This window comes from Cryptomeria japonica, chromosome 10 (genome assembly GCF_030272615.1).
Source record: "Cryptomeria japonica chromosome 10, Sugi_1.0, whole genome shotgun sequence".
In the NCBI taxonomy this organism is placed as follows: Eukaryota; Viridiplantae; Streptophyta; class Pinopsida; order Cupressales; family Cupressaceae; genus Cryptomeria; species Cryptomeria japonica.
The window spans coordinates 475,953,369-475,979,970 of record NC_081414.1 but is presented as its reverse complement, the minus strand read 5'-3'; the positions used below and the strand labels follow the sequence as shown (position 1 = coordinate 475,979,970).

The 26,602-nt window shown below is 35.1% G+C and overlaps 1 protein-coding gene across 1 annotated transcript; it reads right to left on the bottom strand.

Moving 5' to 3' along the window:
- Positions 1-7,094: 7,094 nt before the first annotated feature.
- LOC131063369 (photosystem I chlorophyll a/b-binding protein 5, chloroplastic) lies at positions 7,095-22,540 on the bottom strand. The gene is made up of 5 exons (XM_057997155.1): positions 22,317-22,540; positions 8,576-8,688; positions 7,834-7,938; positions 7,566-7,654; positions 7,095-7,462 (listed from the first exon to the last, which is right to left on the bottom strand). Exons 1-5 carry the CDS (start codon positions 22,512-22,514, stop codon positions 7,320-7,322), a joined length of 648 nt encoding a protein of 215 aa, XP_057853138.1. The 5' UTR covers positions 22,515-22,540; the 3' UTR covers positions 7,095-7,319.
- Positions 22,541-26,602: the final 4,062 nt, after the last annotated feature.

Genomic DNA, 26,602 nt, shown 5'->3' with positions numbered 1-26,602 from the left:
TCATCTGAATTGTTCTTGTTCAATGGGCCATTGTTACTCATGTTTTTGTTTCTGCAGAATTTTACAATGTGATCGGATTTGTTGCATGCATATCAGACAACATTCATTTGCATAGGCCTAAAGTTCATCTGATTAGGTCTCATCCTGCATTGGTTAGAGATATGTCCAAACATTCCACAAGCATAACACCTCTTATTTTGAGAATTTTTTATCACTGTTCTGCACATGTTTGACTTATGACCAAATTTGTTGCATATGAAACATTGACCGGTAAAGGTGGAACCATTGTTCATCATATTATTCATCATCCCATTATTAATCCTACTTCTGCATTGACTCTCCATGTGACCGAATTTACCACAAACAAAATATTTACCATTAAATTTATAGGCATCAGGTTGTCTTACCAAAGGTTTTCTGTTCTTATGTTGATTTCTCTTACCAGAACCGAAGGATTTTCCTTTCTTAAATCCAAGTCCTCACATGTCTTTCCCATGTCTCTGACTTTCTAGCATCTCATCCAACTAGGCTGAACTAGCTTAGAATTTTTCTTTGTACTCATTCGCAGTAGAAAGCTCATCTCTCAGAATTGTGATTTGCCTTTCAAGCTCTTGTCCATAATTTTTTGTTTGCACCAACTCAAGCTTCAACCGATCATTCTCATACGTCAATCTGTAACATTCATCAGATCTCTCCTTCAGTGACTGAGTCAGGGATTTTTTATTCTTCTTCCGGTCTTCAATCTCCTTGGTCAACTTCATTACAATAGATTGCATTCTCTCTAGCCATCTTCTCACATTCATCCGTCTTGTCTTGTAGGATTTGATTGTCAATGTTTTGTTCTTCTTTTTCCTTCAGTTTGTCCATCAGCTCCTTTCTCTTTTCTCTAGATGTTCTCACTAGATCTTTAAGTGTCTCAATTAAGTCCTCAGCTACATTCAAGTTTCTTTTCAGGGAACTTTCTTCTTTTCTTGTTGCATCAAGATCTTCAAGTGCCACACTAAGTTGTCTCTGCAAACCGGAGTCCTTTGATTCAATCTTCTGGATCTTCCTCGAGCTGTTAGGCTTCCTCGAAGGAACCAGACTCTGATACCAATTGTTGGAATCAATGAACACTGAGAGGAGAGGGGGGTGAATCAGTGTTCTAGAATTTACAAGTTTATTAAACCAATTCTTACTGGATGCATAAGAAAGTATAATGCAAAAACTCAAAGCAAACAACCAAACAACCATAACACCAAAAATTTTACGTGGAAACCCGGAAAGGGAAACACCACGATGGGATTTGAACCCACAATATTATTATAATTTGGCCAAGAGTATGATAATATTACATAAAGTGGAATGCACTTGCATTCAAGCACACTGCCTAGAGCTCACTGCTCAATTACAATGAAGGGTAATCACCCCGAAGGACTCATTGTCCTACAATATGTTATATAAGAGTAATTACAATGACTGAACTGGAATATAGCATCTACAAATGCCAAAGATCAGATCCGGTTAAGCACAATATGACAATCTGATAGCACTCTGTCTTTCTTCCCTGTTCTGCTGCACAGTCATTTACCGGAGCATCAATTCTACATTTTGATGCTCATTCGCATACTACACACCCACAGTCACAAAAAAACATGCATAAAATGATCATCTAGATTGACATCATATATTTGCACCAACAAAATAGATCACAACCAAGTCGGCTTTACAGAACTATAAAATATGAAACATGTAGTAACATGTCGGCTCAATCCAACTGCCAATGCATATCTGGACCTAAACAATATGATAACAGGCTTCATAATTGTCGGCACAAACTCCTCAAACTCACCAACAATCACTTAAATCATCCCAACTATACTGCAACCATCATACCCAAAGATAGCTTTGTTCTTCCAGAATCACCGGATACTGGACCTTGAATGTTTCCCTAGTATCGACACTGAAGGCTGGTATTGCAAAGTAAGCTACCTCAAATCAAGAATCAACTACCTTAATCACCGCAACAAAAATTACATCACCAATAATAAGATATGCATAATGATCTCATATTCTGTTGGTAATTGAGTTCCACCTTCCAGACTTATGCCTAATGATCAATGTGACTTCCGATAGATCAAATCTGCATATACCAAATAGAGTTTATTGACTGAGTTGCCATCAATGACAACCCCTAAGCAATCTATATGCACGAATCTTTATCGGTATAGTGTCTCTTGCCAACACTATTCTAAGTAGAATTGTTATATACAAGTCAAATAAACTCTATATATTTTGATATGTTTGTCTTAAGCTGTGTTTCAAAGAACTATATAAGCCATAGTAAATATAGTAGGAAAGAGAGAGAATGGAGATGTAACAATGTAAGTCCAAAAAATAGTAAATATCATAGGAAAGAGAGAGAATGCAGATGTAACATTGTAAGTCCAAAAAATAGCAAAAAAGAAAAGAATGTAGATTTGTTTTTGAGAAAATAATAAATGTAATAGGGGAGAGGAGCCAAAACATGCTCACCCTAACTTCACGCTTCTCAAAATCATATATGGACATTGTTAAAAAAATCAATTTTACACGAGCTTACTTGTTAAGTCCCCAACTTAAAAACAAAATTTCAAGTCCACATGGTTAAATATGATGCCACATCACCATGCATTTTTGTGAAGGTGTCCAAAATGGTCCCAAATTGTCATAAGACCCATAGGTGTGCACTAAGTCATGTTTATTTGTGCGCTTATGTGGCATCACATCATTGGTTTTGTTTTTGAATTTTAGAGGTACTTTTTGGGGGATAAGCATTGACATGACATTTTTAGGGCACCACTATTCCTCTAAAAGTGTCCATGTACTATAACATGTATTGGTACCCCTATTACCTAATAGTCCCTCTCCCCTAGCTTGTATTTTGAATATTTACCAAAGTTATAGTAGAACATTCTTGCATAGATGAAGAGGATGGCCCACTCTCAAAATGTTCTAGCAATGATCTTTTGTTTTTTATTTAATATGTTATGTCATTATTAGTTTATTTTATAATTCTATATCTACAATATTCTAATTTGGCAATGAATTTGTGACCATTATTTTTTTTAAATAAGTTATATTATAGTATTTTTTATGGGGTGAAAGCTACAGGTCCTATCACTTGCGTGCAATCTTTATAGTAGATTACAAGCTTGTAGCCCACATAGTTCCTACAATGACTTGCACAATCCTTATAATACTATCATTTATAGTTCTTGTAGTAATTTATAGAAAAAATATTTATAATATTTGTACTAGATTCAAAAGAATAGTTTATTGAGTCAGGGTTTCTTCATTCTTCTTCTGGTCTTCAATCTCCTTGGTCAGCTTCATTACAATAGATTGCATTTCATTCTTCAAGACTGCATTCTCTCTAGCCAGCTTCTCACATCCATTTGTCTTGTCTTGTAGGGTTTGATTGTCAATGCTTTGTTCTTCTTTTTCCTTCAGTTTGTCCATCAGCTCCTTTCTCTTTTCTCTAGATGTGCTCACTTGATCTTTAAGTGTCTCAATGAAGTCCTTTATTGCATTCAGGTTTATTTTTAGGGAACTTACTTCTTTTCTTACTGCATCAAGATCTTCAAGTGCCACACTAAGTCGTCTCTGCAAACCGGAGTCCATTGATTCAATCTTTTGGATCTTCCTCGAGATGTTAGGCTTCCTCGAAGGAACCAGGCTCTAATACCAATTGTTGAAATCAATGAACACTGAGAGGGGAGGGGGTGAATCAGTGTTCTGCAATTTACAAGTTTATTAAACTGATTCTTAAACCACCAGATGCATAAGAAAGTTTAATGCAAAAACTCAAAGCAAACAACCAAACAACCATAACACCAAAATTTTTACGTGGAAACCCGAAAAGGGAAAAACCACGTTGGGATTTGAACCCACAATATTATTATACTTTGGCCTGGAGTATGATAATATTACATAAAGTGGAATGCACTTGCATTCAAGCACATTGCTTAGAGCTCACTACTCAATTACAATGAAGGGTAATCACCCCGGAGGACTCATTGTGCTACAATATGTTATATAAGAGTAACTACAATGACTGAATTGGAATATAGCATCTACAAATGCCAAAGATCAGTTCCGGTTAAGCACAATATGGTTGTCTGATAGCACTCTGTCTTTCTGCCCTATTCTACCGCACAATCATTTACCGAAGCACCAATTCTACATTCTGATGCTCATTCGCATACTACACACCCACAATCACAAAAAAATATGCATAAAATGATAATCTGGATCGACATTATATATCTGCACCAACAAAATAGATCACAACCAAGTCAGCTTCACAGAACTGCAAAATATGAAATGTGTAGTAGCATGTCAGCTCAATCCGACCACCAATGCATATCTGGACCTAAACAATATGATAACAGGCTTCATACACGTCGGCACAAACTCCTCGAACTCACCGACAATCACCGAAATCATCCCAACAATACCGCAACCATCATACCCAAAGATAGCTTTGTTCTTCCGAAATCACCGAATACCGGTCCTTGAATCTTGCACTAGTATCGACATCGAAGGCTGGAATTGCAAAGTAAGTTGCCTCAAATCATGGATCAACTACCTTAATCACCGCAACCAAAATTACATCACCAATAACAAGATATGCACAAAGATCTCATATTCTACCGGTAATTGAGTTCCACCTTCCCGACTTATGCCTTATGATCAATGTGACTTCTGGTAGATCAAATCTGCATATAGCAAATAGAGTTTATTAACTGAGTTGCCATCAATGACAACCCCTAAACAATCTACATGCACGAATCTTTACCAGTATAGTGTCTCTTGCCAACACTATTCTAAGGAGAATTGTTAGCTACAAGTCAAATGAACTCTATATATTTTGATATGTTTGTCTTAAGCTATGTGTTTCAAAGAACTATATAGGCCATAGTAAATATAGTAGGAAAGAGAGAGAATGGAGATGTAACAATGTAAGTCCAAAAAATAGTAAATATCATAGGAAAGAGAGAGAATGGAGATGTAACATTGTAAGTCCAAAAAATAGCAAAAAAGAAAAGAATGTAGATTTTTTTTTTTAAAATAATATTTGTAATAGAGGAGAGGAGCCAAAACATGCTCACCCTAACTTCATGCTTCTCAAAATCATATATGGACATTTTTAAAAAAAATCAATTTTACACAACATCTTACTTGTCAAGTCCCCAACTTAAAAACAAAATTTCAAGTCCACATGGTTAAATATGATGCCACATCAACATGCATTTTTGTGAAGGTGTCCAAAATGGTCCCTAATTGTCATAAGACCCATAGGTGTGCACTAAGTCGTGTTTACTTGTGTGCTGATGTGGCATCACATCATTAGTTTTGTTTTTGAATTTTAGAGGTACTTTTTTTGGGATAAGCATTGACATGACATTTTTAGGGCACCACTATTGCTCTAAAAGTGTCCATGTACTATAACATGTATTGGTACCCCTATCACCTACTGGTCCCTCTCCCCTAGCTTCTATTTTGAATATTTACCAATGTTATAGTAGAACATTCCTGCATAGATGAAGAGGATGGTCCACTCTCAAAATGTTCTAGCGACGATCTTTTGTATTTGATTTAATATGTTATGTTATTATTAGTTTATTTTATAATTCTATATCTACAATATTCTAATTTGGCAATGAATTTGTGATCATTATTTTTTCTAAATAAGTTATATTATAGTTTTTTTTTGTGGGGTGAAAGCTACAGGTCCTATCACTTGCATGCAATCTTTATAGTATATTGCAAGCTTGTAGCCGACATAGTTCCTACAATGACTTGCACAATCCTTATAGCAGTATCATTTATAGTTCTTGTAGCAATTTATAGAAAAAAAAATATAATATTTGTACTAGTTTCAAAAGAATATTTTTGTTTTCATTAGAATAGTTGCATTTCATCCACACTCACCTCACTACGTACAACGCTTGTACATATAGTCACAATACCTTTCACAAGTTTATGCTTTGGATCGACAAATAGACCAAACTAAAATTTTATTACTAAATATTAAAACTATATCAATTTTTACCCTAGTTTTGACCTATCATTAATATCAACATATTGTAATGTGAGAAGTAATATGAAGTGTAGGGTTAGAGATAGTGTATCCTCAAATTATTCTATTTAACTTAAATAATTGTATGCAAATAAACCATATTTATCTAGATAATACACTTCAACAATAGTACCAAAATTACTTTAGGGATCCTTCCTACATTAAGGTTAGTATTGTCAAGATATAGGGTTGGTCAAGTTCATTAAACCATTGCATAAACACTTACTAATAATCAACAACCGAATAGGCCCTGACAAAGACGTAGCATTTTAAAGCATCATATGGTATGTCAAAACATCTCTTAGAACCTAATCACTGAAAATCATCTTATCTTAATTATTCATGGCCATAAACAAAGAAAAAATCCACTCTTAGAACCTAATCAATGAAAAACTTCTTTATCTTAATTTTTCATGGCTATAAACAAAGAAAAAATCCACTCTTGAGATAAATTACAGACAAAATTCACATCGGTTAGAAAGAACTAATAATAACATATATATTTACCAAGTACGCCATATTTAAACTAAGTCATGTTCAAAATAAGTTAAATACATTTCAGCACATCAATTTCTGAAACATAAATAAACTAATTAACATTGCATTCTATGTTAAATAATCGAATATAAATTCAACACTACAAGACTGTAAGATTATATATAGAGTTTCAGAATTATCTAAAATCAATAGATTCATTATCCATACCTTATGTCCTTCTCAATGGCATTTAATTTCAATGTGCGCATCTTATTTTAATTTAGACTGTTCTTTGTATATGGGTTTGGGCATTTCTCACTTTATCTGATCAAAACTTTGTTGATATAAAATGTTGGGTATAATGCAAATGAATTGTACAGCAATTGTGTCCCTCAATTACTCAATCTATAGGTATTATTGTTAATATTTAAACTTGGAAAATCATTAGATGGGTAAGATTCTTCAGAAGTAAATTATATACCTAGCTTTTATTACTTCTATCGACCTTTAAGCAAGTGACAAATTTGAATTTTCTTCTTCAAATTCAAGCATCCTTTTGGTAACAGATCAAGTTTGTTAACTGCAATTATAGAAGAAAAAAATCTTCCAAGATTTGTTTACCAATCAAAATCCCCATATTTATTACCTTTCTTGTCGAAGATAGAAAACCAATCATCCCAAAATCATTTTCTAGTGAGTTTTCACTTTAATCAAGAATTCATATCACTTCAAAGCAAAATCAAGCCCCGTTATTTGCAAGATTTTGAATGATGGTGTTATGCCAAGGATTTGATAGGTGAGTGACAAGATTGTCAATAGGACCAGTATGTGTTACAGAAGCTTGTACCATAATTCCAACCATAGCAACCATAGCCAACCGACCTGCACCAACCACATAATTGAATCAGCTATAAAAAAACTGAATCACCTCTCCTGGGCCTAGCAAAAATGTTGAATTAAAATATCAAAGAAGGTGAACATATACCATTTTTTATCTCTTTGAGCTTCAAAAGTTGGGATTTTCTAACATCTCGTGCCAACCCAATAGGATTGAAAAGAGGTCCACCTGGATACCTATTATTTAAAAAGTAATTAGAAATTGACTGGTGAGTTGCATACTATGAAAAAAGATTTTCAAATAGTTTAACATGTATGCAAACGCGAGTGTTCAAAAACACCCACACAGCCCACCTCTCTCTCCCCCTTTTCCCCACCCCTCTCTCTCTCTCTCTCTCTTAATTACTGCAACTCACCCAATTTCAAGACCCTCAAGAGCTGGCTCCAAACCAAAAAATGTGCCTTCCATAGCTTGAGAACCAGGATCGAGAAAATCCATGTATCTTTTAGTTTCTACAAATCTGCAACAGATTGATTGGATGGTAAATACTAGAATGCGATCCTATTTTATTCTGATAAAGACACACATCTATATTAAAAAACGAAAAATGGTGTTATATAAGCGAAGTCTTTGTGTATGACAGAAAAAACAAAAGGAGCATTGGCATAATATCAGAAAGAATGCAAAACTATACAGTACATCTACAAACTACAAAGATACTAATCTGAACCATCTGAAGCATTAAACAACAGGCATTTATGGACAAGTTGTAGCCAAATTGTTGAGCGGATCACACTGAATACATTCTCAAAATTACCAGCCTTCATAAAAATTTCTAATCCTCAATTGAAGATGCAACATCTGTTTTAGTAGGTAGTGTTTCTCAAATAGATTGGACAGAAGATAACCACTGTGTGTATCATTAATCATATAAAATACTGAAATAGCGGATATTATAGGCAGAACATCAATCATTTAACTGAACAGCCCTTGTTCCCAAGTTTGATGGATACATGTGCTATAAGGGAATTTCAGACTTTATCTAGTAAGCTTTTTATGTTTACTTGAACTAGTACTGTCATGCTTTACTTGAACTACCAAGAATCTGAAGTGAGATAAAAGTTCTAGAGAAAACCATAATCTGAAGAGTAGCTTACCCCATCAAAATGAGTTGAACAATAAAGAGGGTCTCTGTATTAGCAAACTCAAACTTTGTAGCACCTGCCTCATACCATAGAGGTATGTTTTTCAACCCAGCTAGACGAAGTAACTGTACAGCAAGGGCAAAAAGAAGACCGGTACCTTAAATTCTCAAATATTCTGGCAGGCACCATTGAAAACCCTAAGTTCTATCAGTAAAAATTCCTTATTATGTTACAAGTTAAAGAATTATTTTCTTTCATCCTACACTACAAATATATAACATGTACTATTGGAAACTTCAGGATACTAAGTCTAATACTCTTTAACTGCAAAAATTAGGTCTATGTATTCATAATCAACATATCAAGAGACTTCAGCACAACTATTTCTGATATTTGTTTCAATCCTTCTCAACTTCTACAACTTGAATAAAAAAGATGAAAAATATATATTTCCAATTACCAACACATACTAGTCAACTAGCTTCATCAATTACATGAACAAAATTAATAGAAGCAATTAATAAGACTGGCTCAAAGATGAACACATATCCCGATCCCTAACTCTGAAGTTTGCAAAATATTAGACCAGTAACCTTGTACAGGAAATATGTTTCAACAAGAGCATACACACCCAATTTCTTCTTAAGACAAGACACGTGAAAAACATTGTGCATGCAACTTAATTTGGTAATTTGAATACATAACCTACTGCACCAATCTTCATAGTAATCTGGAAGGCTCATAAAACTTGAGTTTCCAGCCAATCTACTTCAATGAAATATGCTTGTACTGCAGAAGACTTGCATGGACCCATTCTCACTTTGATTCTCCCTTTCTTAATTAACTTGCTACTACATCAATTGCAAGCACATCATTTTTCTCTTAGGGATGTGGAATATCTTTTGAGACTCTTCCAGATGATTTTTAACTATTAGTAATTGGATACCAGTGCCTGCTGAAAAATCTTTTCAAATGCAAGCATCATTTCAATGATTCAGACACTCCTCTTGCAAAGGGGTTTTACCCAATCCAAGGTTCTTGTTCCACTGTCGAAGGTGGTTGTGGGAATAGTTCATTAAATGACTCCTAACTCAAAAGGGATTCTGGATATGTCAATATTTCTCCTTTCAACACATTTAATTGCCACTTTGTGTTGTTTGACCTAGGGGGAAGAAGTCTTCCTGCAGCTATATTGGCTCTTTTTAATTCTTCAATTAATATAGCAGTAGCATTATGCCACTACAAGGAATCTTTCCAATTGTCAAAGATAAATCTTCTCAGACTAGCAAGAATATCATGTTGCTTGACTACCAATCAATCTAAGGCTACACTGCAGGGTTGCCACTATGCCTAGTTATTTGTGTATGCAACCATATCAGTAGTACAAAGTTGTTTAGACAGTAAGAATTCTCAGTTTACAAGTTGAAACTAAAATAAATAAAAAACAATTTAAACTATTAACCACACTACTGCGAAATTTAATAAAAGTCAAAGGAAAATAAGATTCCTTTTTTAGGCAAATCCATTCACAGATTTAACAACATGCAATTCCACACGGCTTTTACAAACTGTATGCTTCACCTTTTACCAGTTCTCAACATGATATAGGAATGATGCAAAACTTTAAAAAAGATCTACAGTAATTTTATAGCATGAAACTCTCAGACAACCACAAATGTGCATATATCTAACATGAAACGGTTTTAAAGAAAAAAGGTTTTTTTCTTTAACACAAAACTACTCATTTGTGAAACGTGCATAAACGGTAAACAATTAAAACATGTGATGGCAAGCCTCACTGGCCACTTAACCAAATACACCTTTCAAACACAATTCAATCAACCCTTCTTAGTGCAAACAAATTGTTTTAACAAGAAACAAAGAATAGATTTATTTTAACCAAAATTAAGAACAAACAAATGCTCCCCAGTTTCATACACATTCAGAGAGACAGGAAGAATTTCAAGTCCAAAACTCCACTATTGATTTGTGACAGGAAATCGAACAAATGTCCACTGTTATGTTTTATCAATTACAGAGGTTCCACAATCATTACATTGACAGCATTTAACAATCGTCTTCAATAGTCAACTGAAACTTCAAGGCATTTATTCCTACGACCGATGTCTCCTCTGCATATGGCTTCCATGGTTACACATTCACTGTCCAACTGTTTCTCCAACTATCGGCCGCCTTCATATAGTTTACCAGTCGCTTGGGATTTCCAACCATTACCCGATTTTTTGTCCCTTCGATTCCTCCTTGGAACGTTCGACTTCTATCCCAAAACAACTGCCTAACTATCGATGCAAACTGACAAGTAACACTGTCGGGTTTGGAGAGAATAACGACCAAAAAAAGTTAAGTCCCTTTTCAAAATAACTTCTTGTCACTCGGGCGACAGGAGACAGGACGCTCCCTTGCTTTCTGTTTTCCAAGGCGACAGGAGTAACTGGAGACTTGAGATATGCTGCAACATAAAATAAATAACACCCAACTCTGAACAAGAAACAAAAACCAAAATTTCCACAATAGAAATAAAACCAGAAATTGCAAGAGCAAGATGCCCCTGCATCAACATTTATCTACTATGTTACACCCCTACAAAAATCATCTTTGAAAGGCCATTTTGTCATGTTTTATCATGTTTGCTAGTCAAAACTGTTGCCAATTAGAACTAAGTGTCATGGTTATCCCTTTAAGGTTTGAAACTGTGCTTATTTTGTCTTTCAAAAGTATCTGCAAAGCAAATAAAAGAAATTTGTGATCTCAGTGTGTTGTTGGTCTAAGAGAAGTTGAAAGCAGATCAAATGCCTTTGAAAGTGATAAGAATCCTTGAGGAGCAACTCTTTGAATAATATGTCATGGCAAAAGACAAGATGAAGCTCTTTGCAGATGACAACCAAGAGTAAATGGCAGTAGCATATGAAGCGGGCACCAAACATGAATTGGACAAGGTGTTCATAACAAAGGCAAGAATGATGTCTACTTGGGAAAACAAAGACATGGTTTAATTGACAAGGATGCCCATAATACATGCCTAAGAGAGAGTAGAAAAACTTAAATGGTAGATGCGATGTCTAGGCATGCTTGGAGCAATGAAAACAAACACCTAAGTGGCAGCAATGACAGAAAAGCATGCCTAGGACTGTTGATAAGTAACATGAACCTACAAAAGGCATACCCAAACAGAGTTTAGTGACATAGATGAGAAAAACAGGCACTTGTCCATGTTATAAGTGGCTAGAAGAGCCTTAAGTGTTCCTGAGAAAAACAGGATGAGTTCAAGTGACTATGGTAAGGAAAATGTGCACTTAGCATGTTATATCTACTCTTAGGTGACATACGTTATCAAAATAGGCACCTGGGTAACATTTAAATGACTAAGGCATAAGAATTGAGCATCTAGGAGGACAAGATACCCTTTTAGCAGCATAATTGAAGAAAAATGGGCCTGAGAGAGAAATATCAGCTTTTAAGTGGCAGGAGTATTATAAAAATGCACCTAGGTCCATATAATGGAAACACACAGACGAGTTCACTTTCAATGTAACAAAGCAGTCAAAAGGGTGCACTTGGATGTGTTTTGTGAAGTTTTAAAAGGCAGGAATGACTGAGAGGTTCAGTAAGACTTAAAGGAGTGACATTAAGTGGCACAACCCCCTGAAAGGCACAGCTAGATTTGTAAAAACATCATTTAAGTGACAGATATGCAGGAAAAGCGTGCTTGAACTGTTTTTAAGTTTTCACGAGTCTGACTGGTTTGAGGGTAAGAAATGTACACCCAGGTTGTTTTCCCATGTGTTAAGAGGCCAAGATAGTTACAACAAGCACTTAACCTGGTTTTTCATGGCAGAATTGAAGCATTGAAAGGTATAACTCAAAAGTATGGTTAGTTGATATTGTGGGATTTCTATGATCAACACTCTCAAAGTTACAATAACAGTGTTTTTAGTCACCTATCACAGCAGTTCTTTCAGGATGTCTAATGGCAGCTTATGCAACTTCATCATATCCCTATTTTCAGGCACATGTCACTGATTTTGAGTAGTTTGAGCTGCAATTTTTTCATAAGAGTTTGCAGTCATTAGGATAGAGAAAGTCAGCAAAATGTTGCAGCCATGCACATAGCTGATGTTTATATTTGTCTGCATATTTTGTTGATGGCATCATCAAGTCCTGGGTTAGACCTTTTTAAAGGAGGTCCTTCTAGCTTCTTCAAGAATGTTTTGCAAGGTTTGGTATTAGGGTTTTGTTGATGCAAATGATCATATTCAGCCAGCCAGGCGTTCAGGTTGTTGAATCAAAATTTTGAAAGTAATAGTTTCAGCCACTGAAAGAGGATATATAGCGGAAGTAAGGCTAGGGTTTAGTCAAGTCTATATTTAAGGGTTTCAGTATCAGTTTTGTTGAAACCCTAGGCAACAAATCTCTACTTGCTGATTGGAACAAATGGCTAGAATTGGTGAAATTGTCCACAACAGGACCTAGAGTTTAATATGCCTTGTTTCTGCAGATCTCACCAAACTTGAGTCCCAAGATTGTTTGGTGAAGTCTCATGGTGACTGGTTTTCTTCAGAAGATCCATCACGTTTGAAAGAAAAGGACTACATCAAGAATCACACTAGGTGCTCATGCATCAAACTGTTATTTTTTGGGCACAACTATTTTTACCAGTCAGTATTTTGGAATAGAGGGATTGTTGAGAACAAGGTAGATAGATACAAGAAAAAAATATGCATAAAGTGTTGAAATCCAATTAACCAATTAGTTTAGCATGTGATTAACCATCAAATCTAAAATATAACATGAAAAACACGTGTAGAAACAAACTGAAATCAACAAGAACACGTAACATCAAATATACTTAGAGAAATCCTTTCAAGAAAAAAAATCCACCACCAAAGAGAAACTAAGTTTGTATTGATCTTAACAAAGCAAGCACATCAATACAATTTACTCTACTCTTTAGTCTAACAACATTCGAGCAACATCATAGTACTTCATCTACATAGCACTATGTAACCTCTATCTCATGCTCCAATTTATAGAGCTAAGGGAAATAGGAAACCACAAGTGGTTCCAAAAACTAATAGCTACCAAACCATGGTTCACAAGCAAAAACCCACACCACATTATGTAATTACATAATTTCTCAAGGTATATCAATTATTATAGTATCTTTGACCCATAACTCCCAATAGGTACAATTCCTAAGTATGGTGCTCCATGATGAAGATGGCAACTAATAAGGGCCCTACCAATTATAATAAGATGCTCCACTCTTGGCACTGTAACTCCCTTGTTCTAATGAGAGAAAGACAATGGAATTCATAAATGATGATTGGAACTTCCATTGTTGACACTTTTTCATAGCATTCTTATTCAGTGCCACTACAACAATATCCCAAGTACCCCATCCAAGATGGTTGGAGACAACAACATTATATATAGGATTGCAAGTGAATAGCACACTATATCCTAACATCCTCCCAATTGATATTTACATTGCAATGATATAATAGGAAACATAAAATGAACCAAGTATGAGAAGAGGCAAGGTCCATAGCCTCCCTACACCTGCAAAATTTAACCATGCTTATTAGTTTTGTAAGAAAATATGAATCATTATCCAAAGCGTCCACCTTCTATATTATTACCCTACCATCTTTAATGATTTGGCAAATGAAATGATTTTCAACATCTAGATGCTTAGTACAAACATGGTACAAGGGATTCTTCATCAAACGAATAGCACTCTATCACAATTGATCCTTACATTCCTACAATCAAAACCAATATATAACCTCTATAACTAAATCATCTCCTTACAAGAATGTTTAGCAGCAATATACTTTGTTTTTGTAGTGCACAAAGGAATCATGGGTTGTCTCTTATTCATCCAATCAATAGCTCCTCCAAATAGAGTGAACACAACCACTTGTGGACCCACTCCTATCCAAATCATCAACCCAATTTGAGTCAACAAAGCCTTGTATATCCAATCCCACGTCACCAGTCTTATGAAAACATCAATATTAAATAATTTCAATGCTCTTTACCAAGGTTATACATAAATTTGTTAAGAACCCCCATTGCTTGGGCAATCTCTAGTCTAGTACATACCATTGAACATAATGCTATGTACGGAAGTAGCATAAGAAATATTATCTATATCCACAAAATCATTATCTAACTTAAGATATCAGTCCAAAGATAACTTAGTACCAACAAGCAAAAGAGTACTCATTGGCTTACAATCCTGTGTAGAAAACCATTGCAAAATAGACTCCACCTACTTTTTTTGATAGAGCCAAAACTTTTTGTGAACCCCATCTCAATTACTTTTCATCCCCAAGATACATTTACCAGCACCTAAATCCTTAATATCAAACACACCAGAAATATTAGTTTTGAGCTCCCTAATCATACCCTTATTATCAAAAACAACATATCGTCAACATAGAAAGCAATGATTAGTAATTAATCATCAATCAATTTTAAATAAACACAATAATCCTTCTCACTCCTTGCAAATATATATATATATAAAAACCTAGGTTGTAATGTGAAAACATTGAACTTTTGATACCACATTCAAGGCGAATACTTCAAACTAGACAAAGTCCACTTCAACTGGCAAACTAGATTATCTTTTCCTTTCACCACAAAACCATCAATCTATTCATATAAATATCCTTTTTAAGATCTCCATGCAAAAAAAAGGTTTTAACATCCATTTTCTCTTCTACTAAATCATAAGCAATAGCAACAAAAAGTAGGAATCTAATAAAGCATAATTTTACAAAAGGAGAATATATTTCACCAAAATCAACTCTCTTTATCAAAACATCTTATTTTGTGCATCCTCCTATCTTAATGTCTACCATTCATGGGTGGCCACTTCTATTACCAATATCACTTTTTGGGGACTTATTGGTATGCATGTCGGTACCCTAGCAAAATTTGCCTACAATTTGTTCTTTCTAGTCACATTGTCAATGCTAATTAAGTTTCTCTCTTCTCAAGTTGCAAAATATTTTTGTTCTAGACTTGGTTTTCAACTAACATCTTTGCAAATTGTTCAAGGTAACCCCTATGCCAAGCAAAAAATGGAGAAACTCCTAACTATTAGACTCAAGTATAAAAAGTGAGGTAAAGAAGTTATCCGATTGGTAATATGTTCAAGCATTGAAAAAAAAAAAAAAGAATGGTCAAATACTCAAAACTTGATACCAAATTGGCAAAATGATTATGTAAACTCCATTCAAGTGATACATCAGCTTAAGGAAAATCATGCTAAGGTAGCCAATCTCACTTTCTAGTTGGCTAGGCCAGCTCAAAAACATGCTAAGGTAGCCAATCTAGTCACAAACCATGCCCAAGAAAGAATCACATAAGGATCAATAATTATGCCACAAGTTAATAGAATGCAATAGCTACTAAAAGTGGTTGTCCTTGGAAATGAAAAAAGATGGATGAAAGCATAACTCAGTCCAAAATAGTGACAATTAGGAATTTGGTTCAATTAAGTGAGGGTGTCACACTTTTCAAATGGCATAACCATAGAAGACAATAAATGTGGAAAACTAAGCCTAAAATTGTTATGGAGTGGTATCGAGAAGAGTAAAACCTAAAAAAAAGGAATGTAAAAGTTAAAACCTTAAAAGAGCTAATAGAACCAAGGTAAAATCTCAACCAAGTAAGTGACAAACACATAAGGAAAGAACACCAAGGAGAAAATGCATTAAGCTCAAGTGAAAACTCACGATTTTTCATAGTTATTTTGTAATGTCCCCTTCCTAAGCACTATCAACTTGGTGACTTTTAGCCTATTTAGTGGGTTCTCATAGGCTAATGAGTTAGGATTATGGTACTAAAGGTGACCGTTTATTCCTGTTTATTCGGCGATGATAGCTGTTGTTTCGAGCTCAGTTGGTTGGGACTTGCGTTATGACCTTTTCTAGAGTGGATTCGAACAATCTGTCCATTTTTACTATTTTGAGTAAGTCACAATGTAAACACCGACTTGGTTGGTTGGCAGTACTATTTTGGGAATGTCAGTATATGCATTTGATGTTGACATCTTGGCAATTAATGTGGTTCAGAGCAATTAATTTAAGAAACATTAAAATGTTAAAGTTAAACTAAAGATTTAACTTTAGCATTATTTAATTTAATATATTGTCTAAGTGAGTGCTCAAGGTGGTATAAGGCGTCTTTTCAAATATTAAATAAAATGCTCTTTTTGAAGTGGGCGCTTAAGTTGGGAGTTATAAGGAAATATTAAATTAAAATTAAAAAGAGAAAATCTTTAAGTGGGTGTGGGCTTTTGGAGGCCTTTATAAGGCATTTTTGGAGCTCATTTTGATTATGCACGGATTTGATATTGTAACGTGGTGGAATGGGGTTCACTATTCTAAACATACAAACTAAACATACATTGGGAAAACAACCAATAGGCCCAACTACAAACCCTTGGGAAAGTTGGGCACAATGGTTGGTTGCTTCCTTTTAGTGCTTTGATATGAATTGATAAGATAGAATGATGAAATTGAATAACTAGGGCTAAAGATGCAAAATTGTTCAGAACAAATCTAGAAACAGGCATAAAAAAGGAACCTGTCTATAATTTGAGCCTAAAAGTACTGTACTATGTATCTAGGCATCCCTGTCTTGAAGGTGTTTAATGCAAATATTGTAAGCAGATTCGGGATTAGGATGTTGCTCAAATTGTCTCCTTGAAATTCCGTCTAGAAAAGTGCCCGACTATGTGGCTAAGCCACAATGTCCATGGTTTTCTGCTTCTTCAAAGTCTAGATCTCTTTGTCTCAAGCTACACTTTTAGAATCTATAGTCCTTCTTTGCTAAACCTGAAACCTACACACACAAGAGAGGAAAATGGTGTTGGGTTTATACTTTATAGGGGTTTGCCTAGGTCAAAACCCTGGTTTGGAATTAACCCTATAATGAAGAATTGATATAAAAAAGAGCTTACCCTTGTAGAGGGGAGGCTAGATTTGAAACGAAATGCTAAGTTGAAATGTTTGCTAATGAATCTCCTTGCCTTGAAGTCTTCATGAAAGGTTGATGTTGCTAGGTGGAAGATCATGCATTCCTTTATAGAAAACATGATCATGAATGCCATCTTGAATGCTTGAAAATCTAAATACTTGACCTCTCCTTGACTTCCATGAAGATGCTTGATTGCTTGCTCACTTGGAATTGAATTGGGAAAATTGTGGAGAGATGTCTCAAATTAGGAGATAAGACTTGCTTTTATACTCAACCTCACGAAACATGTTGAAAACTTCAAAGAAGGTTGACATCATGTATCTTTTCCCACTCAACTTTTTCCAACCGTTAGAGGGTTCAAATTTGGGCCCCTTTTAGCTAGACTAAGGTGCCTAGCACGCTAGTCCAATCCTCTTAGGCTGGAACAGGGTTAGGAAACAACAGCAAAGAGTAGAGACCTCATATTTAACCTTGTCTTGAGCACAATCAAGCATAATCAGGGCAAGGAAGGAGAATCACAAAAGTGAGACCCAAATGAGCATGAAATTGTAAAGGATACAATTTACGACACTACAGATATTAAACTCAGAATTAAGCTAAATTGAAGTTATTCATCTTGTAGCTTTGTGAGGACGAAAACCCTTGCAGAGAACATCTTCTTTGTTAGTGAAAGATCCAAACTGGTGGATTTATTGGTGATTTCACTCAGGAATCACAGCTAGGCTTCATAGTTTGATTTGTATCTTCAATATTGAGCACATAACATTAGAGCAGATTTGAGGAATTCAAAGAAGGGAGTAAAGAAGAGTTTATTGCAGATTTTGTGGCAGATTTTCACCTTCCTTAAGCTGGTCGTACCTATTTGTTGATGTGTTTTCTATGCATCTCAAACACAAAATAAAATACCAAGGTATCTTATCCTCTCTTGAGAAAAATCTTCCCAAATGTTAAACTATGTGATGAATTGGAAGACTCGAAGGTTTCTACTGTCAGGCCTTGACTCACGGATAAGCTCAATGGTTTGATGTGATAATGCTGGAATCACAAGGGGACTTATGTTGCACATGAATGCTTGAATGTTGCTGGAACTTGATCATCTGATATTGCAATCTTGTGATGCTTTCTCTCCTAAACTAACTTGAATTTGAGGTTTAGTTCCAAGCAAGGCATACACCTTAGGAGGTTCAAAATTCAAATGTTTCAAGGGTCGTAAATTTTCATTGGGTCATGCTAAGAAACAACAATTGGCAACTCTACAAAAAAATGTGTCAGCATTTTTAGAAACTAGAATTTGTAGTTTCACAACCTTAAATACATATAAAACATCAACAACATGAAAAGAAAAGAAAAAAAATATTAGGGAAGATAAATGGACCATATTAGGATAACCATTTCAAGAGAGAAGCAATGCATGGATAACAAAGTATTCTCACGATTTGACATTTGAACAAACAGTGCTACTTTAATATCATTCTTTTTAGAGCTAATCCTAAATGGACATTGGTCTATTTTTGGAAGGGTTTCTTCTCATTTTTACTTGTCCAAACAGACATATATCCATTAACTAAGCATTGCTCTACTCGTAGCCAAGCGTCCATACCTGCAATGGAGTTACTTTGAATTCCCTCACAACATTGCTCTACTACAAATCAAGCATTTATGGCCATGACTGTGTAAATTTTTCATGATCCATCATCACTACTAGAGCAAAAGAGAAGAGAATTGTATTCTCTCCTCTTTTGTTCTATTCCTATAGAGGTTACCCAATTCAACCTAATTGTTTTCTTGCATATGTACATATACAACATGTCCCCTTTTATTTATATTTCTTTTTTAAGTATCCTCTGGGATTGGAAACCACCCATTGCTTTCTAAGGATCAGTCTATGGGAGTGGCAAACTAGACTGTTCAAGGTGGAATCTTCTTTAGATGTGTGTATGTTAAATTTCCTTTCCTAATAGGTTATTCCAAGCTAGTAACCAATTACCCAATCTATCTATACCTTTACGTCCTTTGCTCCTACGATGCCATTTATGTATTCAAGAAATGATCTCTAGAAATACAAAATTCTGACAACTCACCACAACAGACCCTTTTCAAGGGCCAAATTGTCACCCCACTTGAATTCAGCTTATTTTGTCTTTAAAGTTAATTAGACTAAGGCTTTGTGCTTCATTGTTTATTTCAACTAAACCTAACACAAGAAAACTATCCTGAAGGATGAAAGAACAAAAAAAACCAAGACAATAAGTAAATATGAGGAAGCAACTAACTATGAAGTTGATAACTAATTTTTTAAATGAAATTGTAACAAGCACAGTTATCTTTATGTTTTAGGCCACACCCATAATGTAAACAAATTTTCACTTTAGGTCGAGAAACTAATTTACACATCAGATTATTGATAGTTCGATCTCTACAAATAATGGAAAGCAAAAGACAAGTTATCCAAACTAGAATATATCAGACTCTAAAAAAATGTTATATTTTAGGAAAAGGTTGTTGAAAAGTGAACATACCTTTTTTAAATGATTTTGGGATTTAAAAGGATAAAATAAAAAAATTGATTGGTAAATTCCTCTTATGGGGTAACCTCCAGCTTAGATGCCACTACTAAACTGTAAGGTTATCTCTTTGATCAAATTTGTCCATTAATTGCACTTAGTATCATCTTCACAAAATTGGACAACCAGCGTTGTGATCCCTCTTCACAAAAGTGGCAATATAAACAATCCATCAAATTATTGCACTATCATGGTCAACCCCTTCTTGGAAGTTGTTTAGAAGCATGATTGAACGTAGGATTAGTAGCTGGGCAAAAGTAGAAGGAAAAAGAGCCAAAGGATAGACTAGCTTTAGACCAAAACATTCTACTATAAACCATGGTGTTACACTTAGGTTCTTGGTTGAAAAAATATGGAATACCCAACGGGGCGAGGCTTTTTGCTGCTTTCTAGACTTTAGAAAAGCCTTTTGATATGGTACACAAGACAAACTATGGAATAGGATGGAAGAATTGGAAGTTCCAAATGTGCTTAGGGCTACTATACATAGGCTATATGAGTAGGTCAAGGCTAAAATCAGAACTTCAGATGGAATTTCAATATGTTTTGGCAGTGATATTGGTGTCAAACAAGGCTGCCCACTTTCCCCAACGTTGTTTGGGCTATATATTGATATGTTAGAAGAATGGCTAAACAATGCTAGTAGAGGAGTCTAGTTGGCTAATTATATAATAAAGTTACTTCTATATGTGGATGATCTCATCTTAATTGCCAAAACTGCCAAGGGGCTGAGAGAACACCTGAAGATGCTTGAAGCCTTTTGTCAGCAAGTAGGGATGCAAGTGAATATTAGCAAGACCAAAGTGATGATCTTCTCTTTGAGAAGAAATAAAAAGACACAAAATGACTTTCTCTTTGAAGGCAATCCATTGGAAGTGGTGAATGAGTACAAATATCTTGGGCTCGATTTTCACAACAAGCGTAATTGGGAAACGTGTAGAGCAAAAAGAACTCAAGGAGGATGGAAAGCATTGTACTCGCTACAAAATAGGTGTAGAAATGAAGAGTTATGGGATTGGAAAAACCAAGAGGATGCTTTTTACTTTCTAGTTTGCTAGTCACTCCGGTGATTCTATACGGATGTGAAATTTGGGGCAGCCGTATGTCAAATCAGAAATGGAGACAATTAGAAAGAATTTGAAAACATCTAATCATAAGTAGTTCCAAATTAAAACTCTTGTCCCATATAAGATTCTATTGGCAGAAACCAGCACCTATCCTTTGGAAGCTTTAGTGATGGTTCACTTGGTAAGTTATCTAAAGAAGACTCAAAATATGGAAAACCATTGTTGGCCTAAGTTGATTATGGAGGAAAGACTAGATAGAAGGAAGAACACATGGATGAAACAAAATGACAAATGGATGAAAAAAGGGGACATGAGTATACAAGAATACCCAGACACCAATGAAGAAAAAAAAAAATTGTGAAGGAAAAATTCAAGAGCAATTTATGGACAACAAGATGGACGTAAAAAAAATCTATTATATCACAGAATTCAACCCCACAGGAGATCATGAAGAAAAAGCCTACATAGGAATGAATATTAAATGGAAAGAAAAAATACTAATGGCTCAGTTAAGGACCAGCTCCCACCACTTGAAGTGTGAAATAGGTAGATGGATGATATCTAAAGAAGAATGGGAAAAGAGAATATGTCTATTTTGCAACACAGGAGCAGTAGAGATGGAGTGGCATTTTTTCATGGAATGCTTGGCATACAGTGACATCCGTGTCATTTATGAAGACATTTTGAAAATGGACAATTAAACACTTTGTTTGAAGAAACAAAACTCGAAAAAACAGCAAATCTATTGATCCAAATTCACTGCAAAAGAGCAGATCTTAAGAAGAGGTTACATAATGATTAAGGTCCTGGTGCCTTGATTTTTTTGAGGTGTACACTGTCCATGGGTTCCATAGGCTGCTTTGGCCTCATGGGCGTTATTAAAATCCTTCGTTCATACATTATGTTGGGGTAAGTTGCACTCGGCAAGATGACTACAACCATATTTTACCCAATTTTTAACACTTAATCATATTTCTTTGAATTTGAACTTAGGACTGCCTTATGAAATCTCTTAAGCTTTTACACACTTGAGCTCATCATGTTTGATGATTGTCATGAGAAAATAAACTATAACATATAAGCAATAATATTCAAGATTCTACTTACATCAGTAAAAAGAATGCCTGCCACACCAGCCATTGCAAACCGGGCATGAATAAGTTCTGCCTGAACATACCATTTTAGGTTTTTTGGATCTTTTCCAAGCTCCAAGGGATCAAAACCAAAATCACCTACAAGACTGTGGTCATGGCTTGTCAATTGTGAAAAATAAAGAACATGAAGTGCATAAATTTCATAGAACATGAAGTGTACAAATATATTCTAGATCATAACTTCTAGAAAAAGTATTTCTTGTGAACTATTGCAAATGATAAGAAAATATATACAAATGACAAATCACAACACATTCTAGACTTAAGGACATTGATTCTATCCTAGTTAATGTCATCAAATGGAATAAATTATTTACTTTATAGCAATTTACAAAATTTCTGGGAATCCACTTATGTTTTAGAAAATTCATTATGTTATAATTAGATAAAATCATGTACTCTATGGTCTAACTTATAGAATTTCGATTTAGGTTATTGCACTACATTGTAAATTTAAGAATATATCGATGACTGAACTTAATTTAACTATATGATCATGGAAAAAGAGTGATTTGAGAGGATCATTACCAAGTTCTAAAAACACCTTAGTCAAGGAGCAACGAAAGTTATCTGAAACTCACAATCAACTAGCTTGTCAAAATAGGGAGCCATGCAGCAATTATAACTTCAGCTTACCCCATCAGAATAAAATGGATCAACATGTGAAAATTGCTATCACTCTTAATATATATTTTCATCAGGTTTCAGATCAGAGATTCATTGTTTGACAAATGTTTCTTTGTCTTATGCAAGTGTTGTACATCTTTAGGCAGTTTACCAGCAAATTTTTTATCTTTGCTACTTGCTTTCTCAAATGGTTGTGTTTTCCAATGCTTGTCCTTGACAAGTGGGGGTGCTCTCATACTTGCCTCTTCAAATAGAAATGTTTTTCTTGTTGTCTTTTATCCCTTCAATGCAAGGATTAATACCAATTTTGGAGTGATATTTATGCTTGAATGAGTGATCACCTTGCTTTTGTACCAAACAATATAATTTTCCTTCATCGACATGAAAATAACTCTTGGTGACGCATGTCAAGAACCTTGTGAATGAACTCTTCTAAGCTTGCTTTTTAAAAAAACTCATGCAAAGAATGCATAAGAGGACTTCTCGCACCTCCTTGCTTTCACAATGAAGCTATTGGTGTGAAAGACCACTCTACCTCATTTCCTCACTGAGATTGATGTCTTCTTTTCATGTCTGACATCAAGTTAAGAGGACTTCTCGCACCTCCTCCCTTTCACAGTGAAGCTATTGGTGTGAAAGACCACTCTACCTCATTTCCTCACTGAGATTAATGTCTTCTTTTCATGTCTGACATCAAGATAAGAGTGATCTTCCTGCTCCGCTCTTTTATGATTGGCTGTCTTTTCCATTATAGATTTTTTTGGATAAAAGAGCAATAATATTAAAAGCAAAAAAGAAGCATTTACAAAATCCATAACCATTTATATATTATGTTAAAAGGCAATAAAGCATACCTATTTTTCAAAAACTGGTATCGAACAATAGAGGTTTAAGCTTCTATAATATAAAGATGCTAAGGTCACTTGAAAAATATGTATAAAAAGGGAACAAAATGTGTGAATTCATGATTGTTCAAATAAAATTAAGCCTGTCCATGCCTTGGCTGGTTCCCCAAAGGATTATGATAATTTATATATAATCATAGGTAGTTTTCCCAAAGGTAAAGAATACAGAAATTGAATGTTAAGCACAGCCACATTACAAGCCTGATTCTAAATGCACAAAGAAATCAACGAAGGGCAAATTTGAAAGGATAGAAGAAGATTTACAAAAGAATGGTGATACGAAAAAAGTGCTGAAGTCCGCAGCTTCATTGCTCATTTTCCACAGTGAATTTTTCCAGAGCTTGATCAATTCTAAGAATAAGGGCCAAAGTGGAATAAACGATATAGGCGGTGTGTTGGTATTATGGATGTGTTGCATTAGTTTTGTCATTGATGTCAACACTTATCCTTCTGGAGATCTTTGGTTATGTTGAACCAGCACATTATGTTCACCGGCAAGTTCAGTGACTTGTGCACAGTCACCGGTATATTGTTCACCGGCAGGTTATATTGTTCGCCGGCACTGAGGATGACTTTTTATCATTTGGAGATCACTTGGTTATGTCGAAGACATGGTTTGGATACTTGGTTTCGGTATTTTGGTTATTGGTCTAATCGAGTTGACATGTTTGCTGTTACCGGCAAATTGGTCTAGGTTATGGACCGGCATGCATTATCTATTCCAGATCAGCACGACACGTTATGGAGATGATTTATTAATTGGATATTGTTGTAAATGTATTGAGCCAACATGATGCATCGCATCTTGACTTGTTTGTAATTGATTTTATAGTAATATTCTTAGTAAGCCGACCTACACATTTGGTCCTAGGTTTTGGTATATATGTAAGATCTCATTTGTGAGATGGAGATATAGTAGAATATTGTAAGTAAGGTTATGGTATTGTAACATGGTATGTGTGAATATTCAAGATCATATGAGCAGACCATAGAGAAAGTTCAAGGAAGGTTTGAAGGTGATTATCAGAGCTTAACCAGTACTGAATCCAGCATTGGAGATGCTACTTTGAGCAGTACATTATCATTGGATTTAACCATCCAATTGTAGTCAGCGTGACTCCTATTTGTGATTGAGCAGTGAGCTCTAGGCGATTGGCCTTTTGCATGTGCAGACCCCATTTGTATATACATACTATCTGCAGTAGTATCATCTGATTGTGGGTAAGGTTTCCCACCGTGGTTTTTCCCCTTACAGGGTTTCCACGTACAAATCTTTGTGTTATGTGTTGTGGATGTTGTTTCTCTTTCTGTTTTATGCATTGAGCTTCACCGGTATTAATATTAACTGCTAATCTGTCAACCGGCATTAAGTTTGGTTTACCAGTATCAAGTATCAAGTTTGATTAAGTTATATTTGGGTTGAAATTAATTGACAACTCATTCACCCCCCCACCTCTCAATTGCCTCTGGGTCCTAACATGGTGACTTTCTAGAGATCAGGGATCTAACATTTGCTTGACAACAATGAGAACTTCAGAAGACCAATGATTATATTAATCCAATGATGAGTTCTACTCTAAAAAGGCTTCATTTGTCATTTTTCCTATCAACATGACAACCCCTATTGTTATGGTATTATCCAATGATGATCACAAACCCCAAAACATAAGAATGGAATCGTTGCCCCAAGAAAAGAAAAGATGGAGGGGGGTCCCTCTAATGTACAAGTGTAAATTCCATGCTTGGTCTATCATTTTGCCTTACATTAAGACAACCTCCATGAACTATTGATCTAATCTCATCAATAGGCAATCGTTCACTTTGATACTCCAAGAAGGAATGAACAAAATGAAAAAGTATCAACCAAAGGTGGGTCCCTTCAAGGTATAGATGAATTCCCTCAAAAATATTTGTTTGTCATTTTGCCTTGCAACAATGAAGACCTTGCAAATTGCTGATATCATCTAATCCAATAGTAGTATCTAAAGCAAAAGTTTAGATTAGGTAAAAAGATAGAAGGATTATGGTTGGCCCTTCCAATGGAAACATAATGACCTTACAAAACATTGGAGTTTGATAGAATTCTAACGAGTGGGAACTTCTAATCATCAATCTCAACAAATCCAACAAATATTGTGACTTCTAAAGATATAGAGAGAATAAAATAAGAAGAAAGTAAAAGGGTTCCTTTACTTCTACTATCTCATCTTCCTTTTCTCCTAATGCTTTCCTAGAAGATGATCGGGGCTCCTTTGATTTTACCCCCTCAAGAAAATAAAGCAAGAAAAAGATATGAGGATTCCTTTCTTCTACTAACCCATTTTCCCTTTCTCCAAATGCTTGTCTAAGGGATGATCAAGATTCTTTAGATTTTACCTTTCCTATAAGGTAAACTTTCAAGACTTTGATATTCCTTATTTCCATGTTGATCCTCATACAATCAACTTCCTTAGGTTCCTTCTTCTACCTCACCCAACAATGAATCTTCTTATGGTAATGATTCTAGTTTTCTCAAATCTAACGGCAAGGATTCTCCCTTTTCTTTCTCCTTAGAGAAAATCCATGGTCTTTGATATTAAATTATTGTTAAATATGGTTTTATAGAGGGCAACAAGGTCTTAATCACAATGAACAAGGTATTATTAGACCTATTCAACTTGCTTACCAATTTGCTGCAACAAATTTGGGATACTGCCCTCTCAAGCAA